This window comes from Apteryx rowi, unplaced genomic scaffold (genome assembly GCF_003343035.1).
Source record: "Apteryx rowi isolate R43461 unplaced genomic scaffold, aptRow1 scaffold_48, whole genome shotgun sequence".
Classification (NCBI taxonomy): Eukaryota; Metazoa; Chordata; class Aves; order Apterygiformes; family Apterygidae; genus Apteryx; species Apteryx rowi.
Genome location: NW_020450738.1, coordinates 444,466 through 453,835, shown reverse-complemented (window position 1 = coordinate 453,835; position 9,370 = coordinate 444,466). Strand labels below are relative to the sequence as shown.

Sequence of the window (9,370 nt, the reverse complement as noted above, 5' to 3'; positions counted from 1 at the left end):
GGGTGGACTCCAAGGAAACCCAAGTAGTGCCAGGAATCTCCCCCCCTGCACATGGCCCTGCAGCAGCTGGAGGAGAAAAATGTCTCCAAGTGCTGTTGTGCGTTTCGGGGGGGCGCAGGGGATCCTGCCAAAAGGCGAGCCAGCAATAAAAGCCTCCTGGGCAGATTTCCCCTGGCACTCTGTGGAACATGACTGCCTCCCATCAGCGTGTCCCTGTCACAGGCGGGCTACTCTGCTCAAGGCACCTTGCACTCRCTGCTGTCCAGCCCTGGACACAGATTCCCACTGCTCCCAGCTCTCGGGTGACGCTCCTGCAGCGGCTCRCTCTGGCCCCACGCCAGGACTCTCACCATGCTCCCTGTTGTCCCTAACAGCACCAGCCTGCGGGTGTTCAGGGTCCACAACTGGGACTTTTTTAATACTGGGGCTCAGCCAGACTGAAGGCGGCTCCTCTCAAGCCTGCTGCAGCACCTGCAACAGCTCTTCTCAAACTACATGGCCACCTCCGGAAAAGTAAGCACAATTCATTTACTTCTTTTCTTTCAAAAGTATTCTGTTCTCGGGGGAATAATCTTGAAATGGCTCACGCTGCAAACCTGTAGTGCTTACGGTCCTTTTCCTACACTTACTCCCCTAACTCATCCAAATCATGCTGAATTACAATCCTGTGCTTTCGTACAACTGCAGTTTGTCAGTACGTACGTACTGGATTCCTCTTCTGCTCTATCATTCAGCTCACCAGTGAGAATAGTGAATAGTGCTGATCTGAAAAACAGACTCCTGCTGAATCTCGCCTTGTGCCCCCACTTTGGCAGGGAAACACAGCTCTTTAGTGGAAGGGTAGCCTACTGCATATTCCCTGATCTGATAACAGCTTCATATTGACCTGCTTTCTGATAAACAACTGTCACAGGAGACCGTTTCTAAAGCCCTGCTACAGCCAAGACCCAGGGCATTTCTCTCAACCCAGCACAGAAGGGTATTTCATTTGATACAATTCATTCCTGACAAATCCCATTTTTACTTGCAAGGTGACTGACTACAATTGCTTGTTTCTGACCACACATGTCCAAAGGAATCTTTTCACTCGGCTCCACTGAGGCAGGGGTACGACAGCCACCGTCTCTAAAACAACACAAACGGCAACGGCAGCTGCTGGAAAAGGGTCTCCTGCCTACATAAGCTTACATGTGATTTTTCTAAGAAGTCCCATGTCAGCACTTGTGGCCCAGCCCTAGCACCAGTGCAAGCGTGACGGTCAGTGGGAAATCCAGGCTCTCAGTACTTTACAACAGGAGCTGGAAAGACAGCCTGGTAAACTTCCGAGCACTTTCAGAGACTTGAAGACATYTGCCTAAATTAGATTTGAATTCTGCAGCAAGCACCTATTTACCTGCTTCCCTTCACTGCCAGACAGGGCAAAGYTTCCTTAACATGCGTGAGCTTTCAAGCAGCCTTCTCAAAGAGAAAATTTTGTAGCCAGTTTACTATGAATACTCTCTAGGTGACAGCAGCTCCTCTGCTCCAGCCACCTTCACTAGAAGCAGGACAAGGGATTAAGTTTCCTTCCAGACGAGCCGTGGCCCTCTTCTCGGACTGGAAATATCATCTGGGAAACAGCTTGCAACAGGCTATGGTGCAGCATGGAGACTTGCAGGATTCCAGCAAAAAAAACCCCACCCCACTATGCTTCGCACACAACTGGCAGACAGGAGGCCTAGGCAGGATCACTGCTGAGTCCAGCTTCCTTAGGGTCTTGCCCTAGCCATTGCTCCCACAGGCCAGGCCCACAGATACAAGGTTGCTGGATAATTTCAAATCCAGACTCCTAGGGAAGGCACTAGCCAAATCCTCAGACTAAGGGTTCGCTTCACAGTTTCACAGCTAAACCCACTCACGCCCACAGCTGACGAACCAACCGCTATTGACTGCAAAGACCGTCAGAGGTTCATAGAGCAACTGACAGGCATTAACCGATCAGATCTCACAGAGCCCAAAGGAACGAGAGAYGGAGGGGTCCTTGCTCCAGGAAGACACACAGGGACACGGAGCTTATGCTGTTCCCCACCTCTGCTCACAACAGCAGCAATAAATCAAAGGAGAACCAGCCGAGCCCTAGATTTATGCTACAGGTGCCAGGCCAGGCCCCAAAAGCAGTGTGCCTGTATTAGCTGTTCAGCAGGAGCGATCAGCCCAAGCTGACCCATTTTGGTATCCGACTTACTCATTCAGAGCCGACACAGGTCAGTGCACCAGCACGGCTTCGTGCCACTCCACTGCCACCCGAGGGCACTGACGCACCCCCCTGGCAGAGAGGGTTGTGCTGGTGAACGCTCCTGGGGCTGCCCTGCGTGCAGCTGCCACCAGCCAGCCCTGCCGGAGGCACGCACTGTGCCAGGGCATGGAAAGAGCCCGTACACGAGTCTCCAGTGAGTGACACTCGCCATTCACGGCACCTTCTGCTTGTTACACCAGCCGTGTTCGGCTGGGACTCCTCATTTCGCAAGGCAACGCTAATCTTTCTGCACTCAGCACGGCAGGGAACCATTCATACAAACACCCATGAAAGGTGATTTCACCAGATAATGCTGTAAGGGTTGCATTAATAATGAGAAAAGCTCATAAGCTGCTAGACAACAAGTCTGTTTGTTAGCACATGACAACACTATGAAAAGTCCCCAGAAGCCAGTAAAAGTCCAGTCATTTCCTAATACTATAGCACATACTCTTCTTCCGGCAAAGGAGAAGTGGCATTTCCTCAGACCTTAAACTATATCTGTATTTATTGACCATCACTTGGTTTCATTTGTAATTCAGCACTGCCATGTTTCTGCTCTCCCACCTCATCCCGCATATACAGGAAGACCCCCATGAAACACCACAGGAAGGTTGTCCAGCACCTGTAGCTCCAGCCACACGTGTGTCAGTGGGGGGATGCACACAGTATAGCTCTATTTTATACAAGTGTCAGAAGCCCTACCCTGCTTATACTTCAAAGGCAAACAGTCCCACACAGCATAATCCCCTCTACTGCTTCCAGGTTATCAGATGCAGAGCTGCTGTTGCCTGGGCAGCGGGCAAACCACTCTCTGTTGAGGAGGTGGAGGTTGCACCTCCGAAGGCGCAAGAAGTTCGTGTCAAGGTAAAACCCAAGTTTCACTATGTTCCTTCTCCCTCATGGGAATTATTGTTCTTGTGGGTATGCATTGGATATACCATTTCATGTGTCTTAGTAGGAGAAGATCAGGGTTTTGGAACTGAGTCTGGGTAGTCAAAGCTTTACTTGACATTAAAAAAAAAAAAAGGCTAAAAATCTTCTCAGTTCATCCTACCTGATAGCTGTTGAAATGGGCACAGACATCTGCTAAATGCACAGAACTGGGTACAGCAGTGCGCTGAGAGGGTGGACTAATATGCCAGAGTGCTACTGGCAAGTCATATGGAATAATAAATGCAGAAGAGCTACTTGCCTATGCAGATATCTGAATGACATAGCCAGTTTATTTAGGGACGCCATTTTAGCCTTTATTGCTTTTTAAGTGGACACTTAATCTCCTTGAACTATCTTTTTTACACATCTCCTACAGTTCCTGGCCCTGATGCTATTCTGTTCAACAGTAAAGGAAATTGTGCACTGGATTATCAAATTATGTGGCACACCAGTGGACAGCAAAACTCTGCTCTCACCTGCTAATCTACGCCATGTTATTTTAGATACCTGGGATTTTTGATTTTCAGAACTCTAAAAACCAGTGATGCTCCATAAGTTAATTTCCAGTCCCCTCCCACACAGCGCAGAGTACGATGGGAAGCATTCAGTGTGAGCAAAAGGGAAAGGCTGGTCTGGGCACAGACGTACTGGGATGAGGCAACAGCGCAGACCTCTGGGAGTCTAAACACACCAATGAAAATTACTCCCAGAAACAGGGTTAAACAGAGTCCTGAGAGTTTCTTAGGCTAATCTACACCTTCATCTCCAAACAGATCGTGGCCAGTGGGATCTGTCGCACAGATGACCATGTTTTAGGAGGTTACTTTCCTAATATAGAATTCCCAGTTATCCCAGGCCATGAAGGTGCTGGGATTGTGGAGAGCGTTGGAGAAGGAGTGACCTCTGTGAAACCAGGTAAAAGCAAACACACACACACATGCACGCACACAGAGGATTCAGCACCCCAAATGGACAGAGCAGCCCAGAGCTCAGAAATTCCTGCCTGTAGTCTGCACCCGTGATTCAGAGTCTGACTGCACGCTAGGACGGTTACTTTCTAATACCACAAAAACTTTCCTAGGTGTTCTCCAAGCACATGAGTGTGGCTCCAAACATTTCCTACCGACAGAGAAAGCAAAGAGCTCTGTAGGAGGCTGCCACCTGAAAGCTCAGCCGAGACACTCCAGCAGGCAGCACAGCACCCTCAGGGCCTGCTGAGTCAGAGGGGCGTAAGGCAGTGTGCTTTCTTTCAGGAGACAAAGTCATCCCTCTTTGCCTTCCTCAGTGTGGGGAATGCTGCTTCTGTTTGAATCCTGACTCTAACTACTGCATAAAGTCTCAGTGAGTGTGGTTTACTGTCCCCTTTATCCAACTGCGGTGGGCTGCCTAACAGTTCTGCTTGTGCCGCATTGCTGAACAATGCACTTGTCTCTTAACAGCTTCTCTGAATCACAGAATCTGATGCCGGACAAGACCAGCAGGTTTACTTGCAAAGGGAAACAGATTCACCATTTCCTGTGGACCAGCACCTTTGCAGAATACACCGTTATGCCGGAATATGCCGTTGCCAAAATAGATGCTGCTGCACCTCTGGACAAAGTCTGCCTGTTGGGCTGTGGTTTTCCCACAGGGTATGGGGCTGCCATCAATACTGCCAAGGTTGGTATTCAGGGGTTTCTAGGACAAGCGTTACAACAGYTGCCTTAGCACGCTTGTGAAGGCTCTGTGACAGAAACCTCCTCCTCACACTGGAGCTCTGTGGATTCCAGCTGGAGGCTAACAGGGCCTCATGTTGTGTAGGTAAAACCAGGCTCYACCTGTGCGGTCTTTGGCCTCGGAGGAGTTGGCCTCTCTGTTGTCATGGGCTGCAAGGCGGCTGGAGCTTCCCGCATCATTGCCATTGACATCAACAAGGACAAGTTTGCCAAGGCCAAAGAGCTGGGAGCCACCAACTGCGTCAACCCTAAAGATTTCACGAAGCCCATTCATGAGGTGTTGATGGAGATGACTGGCCTCGGCGTGGACTACTCCTTTGAGGCCATTGGGCACAAAGACACCCTGGTACGTGACCTTTTAGCACATGCCCTCCCAGCTCATTCACAGTCCCCTGTCAGGGCAAATTTCTCCAGAGTGGGTAGTTTCTTGCCTTGTGCCTGCATTTCTGGGCATGTCTTTGCATAGGAAGGCAGGCTACTTGGCTTTGGGAGAAAATTATGTGTGAGGCTTGAAACAGGAACAGAGCTTTCCGTGCCAGTTACAGAAGGGTGTAAGTGCTTTTAAATTACCAGCAAGGGAGAGAGAGCTGCATAGATGGAATGCATTATTGACAAACTAATCAGTGTATTTTCTAATTCACCTACCTGTCCCATCAGACTGCTGCCCTAGCCTCCTGCAAAGTAAGCACAGGTGTCTGCGTGATGGTTGGGGAACTGGCTTCTGGATCCGTGGTTTCCTTTGACCCTATGCTTCTGCTATGCGGGCGTACGTGGAGAGGGTCTGTGCTTGGAGGTATGAAACTAAAGAAAAGATGATAGCTATTTCAATCTTTGCAAACTTTTCCTTTCACTGTAATTCCCAAATGCGTGTGGAACAGTTACCCTTCAATGTATATGAAAAACCTCCCCTTGACAATTCATTTTCCCATGTGAGCAATGTATTCAGCTGCATACCAAAAGAAACATTTTCTGATAGTTGTTATACATTAACCTCCTAGTCATCAAGYATGTTTCAAGCTTGGCCATGTCCCAGGAGGTCTGTTTGAGAGACTTTTGAAGAAAAAAATATATGAAACTGCAGCTAAAAATGAGCACTGCATTTCCAGAATATGTAAGCATAAACATGCTAATAGTGTCTGTGATTGATACAGTTATATACACACAACTGTCTGCCCTAACTGTAGACTAAAACAAGGACAAAACCACCTTCCTGCCAAGTAGGGGCAAACTTCTCCTGAGACAAAGGCTCTGTTACTGATCGCTCAGTCCTGATCCTCATGGCAAGCCCACAAAATACCTCCCAAATGCCAGCCTGGGGACCTTCCCCCTCTCTCCCCTCTTCCCCTCCATTTCATGCATACCTACCACCTTGTCTTCCAGGGATGGCCACCCTCAAACACACTCCCCTCAACTCCAAGCAATTGGTCTCAACCTGCATTTCACTTCAAACCTGCTGCATCTGTCTCATGCCAGAAGCGGGTCTGGTGTGCCTTAAGGATCTTCTAACTCTTTTCAGCTATACCCTCAGCTCTAAGAAGAGACCATCTACCTATAAACCTCATCCTATTAATTATGACGCATTCAGACAGGTGGAGATCACATCTCTGGCTGAAATCTTTAGAAGCAGCTATTTTGGTTTTCAAGGACACAGTCTGACATATCTTTTACATGTGAACATAGCCTGGTAGAGATGCCAAGCCACTGACTGGCATCTATATTCATCTCAAAGTACTGCTGTCAAACTTCAGCACCAGSCAACAAGTATTTATGTTACTTTACCAATACAGCATTTCTTTGATTATTCACTGTGTGTACTTTTTCCCATTTCTAGGTTGGAAGACAAGGGATTCTATTCCCAAATTAGTTTCTAGCTATTTAGAAAAGAAATTGAACCCGGACTTGCTGATCACGCACACATTGCCGATTGCTGAAGTGAACAAAGGATTTGAATTGTTACGTGCAGGAAAAAGGTGAGATTTTGACCGACTGAAACTAGGGGTAGCAAATACCACCTCCATCTAAAGTTCAAAACAGTCCAAATACTCTGGCAGCCCAAATAAGGCAGCAGCATGAAATACTGCCCTATCAAAAAGCATCAAAGTGTACTGAGAAAGCAGGGCCCAGACTCGATGTTAGTGTGTTGGGAAGATCTGCCATAACTGAGACAGAAGAGCCAATACTCAGTAAAGGAATTCTCCTATTTATTGTTCAACTCATCAGAGATCCTGCAGCCCCCAGCAGCGGACTTAAGCCAGTGCAGACCCTCAGACACAAGATCTTATTTCAGTGTTTGAAAGCACAAGTGAAAGAGAATAAGGAGTAAGGGGCATCCCTGTGGTCAGAAGTATGAAAACAAGAGAAAAGAAGGATATATCTTAAGACTGCAGTACAAAAAAGCTTCAGGGAAGGGCAAGGTACCTTAGCTACTGACTGATTCCTTTCAGCAGATTTTTGAAGACAGTCCATTTGCTGCATGTCTCATTCAGCTGAGTTAAAACAGGCTGGATGAGAAACAAGGTCACCAGTTCTCAAATGCACCTGCCCTGTCCTTGTAGCAATTCATGAAAAATTTCAATACCAGCACTTGTAACTACTCACTTCCTTCCCATTTTTCAGTATTCGCAGTGTCCTACTGTTCTGAAAGACAAAGCCAAAGGAGGCAGAGTGGAGTTAACAGCTCAGCAGACCTCCTTCTGGTGCAGGCACGTCTCTCCTTGCACCTCATTTTGTGRGGTGCAAGGAGAAGAGGACGAAGAACTCGCTGACGATGGTATCACTGCCAGCATTCCCATGCCTGGGTGAAGCCTGAAACAACACCTCTCCACTTTTATAAATAAAGGGTTTCTTTTCAACTCATCCTACAGAGTGCAATGAAATGAYAGAGACCCCATGGGGCAGGAAGAGCTCTTCCTCATACCACAAGACCTTCCATTGCTCCCTCCACTGCTACTTCTTCAGACCTTCTKTTACCTTGCACAATTATGCACATGCATCTTCACCTTCGCCACAATCTCAGCTGTGTTATTGCTGCAGCCTAGACCAAAACTGCATAAGGAAACACAGTGCACTGCTCCTGCTGTTGTTCTTTGATCTCTCTCTGGGGAGCACCGTGTGTTTTGCTATACTCTTGCTCCAGCCCCTTCATCATTTACCTGACTGTCTGGAATCTCCCACTTACTGTTAGTGAATTGCATCCCATTTTTTTCAGAACATCCCCTCAAACTGTCAGAACCATTTTCTAATCCTCTCCTTCAGTGTGCTTGTGGCCCTACCACTATCTGCAGATTTAATGAGTATACTCTGTTCCAACATCAGAATTGCTCAATACAAAATACTAAGTAAACCTGGACAATGACAGAACCTTGAAAGACACCACTCAACGTATCCTTCAAGTCAGACTAGCCGATATTGAATAACTGATCTCTGAATATGGCTTACGAATCATTTCCCAAAACAGCTAGACTCATGACATAGGAAGCACATGCAGAGTCTTGACACAAGAGAGTACACAAGATGTACGTTAGGATGCAGATTACAGCACAGGGAGACACTTTGACTACCGTGTATCACATGAGAGGGTCTGATGGTAATTTCCCTTTGAGTTTTTGTAAGTCCTGTCAGAAAGCAACCTCACATTTGGTTGATCTTTTGCCAGTATGTAAGTTTTAGCTTTGGTTTTAAGTTAATACGTATCTCTCCATCATATTACATTTCTGCCAATTGATATAAACTATAATTACTATAACATTTCTTTATTAATACTTACAAAATTGTATATGTATCTGGACGAGAAAATTTAAACACAACATTATCAGAATATTCAGAGAAAACTTATTTCACATATTCTTACACATTTGTAAATAGAAGTGTTGTTTTTTTACTTCAGTATATTTGCAAACACTGCAAATAACGTTCCATTTTCTTAATCTGAAATAAGTGAGGAAGGCAAATACAAAAACACAAAATCTCCTTTAGAGAGCAAATTTCTCTTCTTTCCTGTGAAATCACCCATCTCTAACTCCCTCAGAGTCATAAGATTTAGCACATGTGTTTCTACTTAAAAATCTTAGCACAGAAAAATAATCTTAGTAATGAACTGGGACAAACAGTCCCAATTTTGGATCTGAAGTCCATTAGTTCTGTTCCCAGTGCTCTGCTTATCRGTGCTACTGGTCTGAACTTCAACTGGGAAAGCCTGGACCTACCTTGAGAGGCACTGTACTCCCAAGTAATTATACCATTAGCCTGCAAAACAGCAACTTTCTGCTGTCAAAATTATATTACTATTTGAGCAGGGCTTTTGTTCTTTGGCAGAGACTCACAAGACTGCTCAAATATAAAAAACAATAGAGAAGCATGCAATTTCAATCATAGATGCAATATGCCAGGCAAAAAAATAGATAAGCTTTTTCATTTGTAATTATTTCACCCTATGATCATCATG

General features: G+C 46.3%; 1 protein-coding gene across 1 annotated transcript; it reads left to right on the top strand.

The window, feature by feature from the left end:
• Positions 1-495: 495 nt before the first annotated feature.
• Positions 496-7,567, top strand: LOC112972245 (alcohol dehydrogenase 1-like). The gene is made up of 9 exons (XM_026078479.1): positions 496-513; positions 3,041-3,142; positions 3,985-4,126; positions 4,465-4,552; positions 4,651-4,870; positions 5,012-5,272; positions 5,584-5,719; positions 6,758-6,896; positions 7,543-7,567. The coding sequence occupies exons 1-9, from the start codon at positions 496-498 to the stop codon at positions 7,565-7,567; spliced, it is 1,131 nt and encodes a 376-aa protein (XP_025934264.1).
• The last annotated feature ends 1,803 nt before the right edge of the window (positions 7,568-9,370 follow it).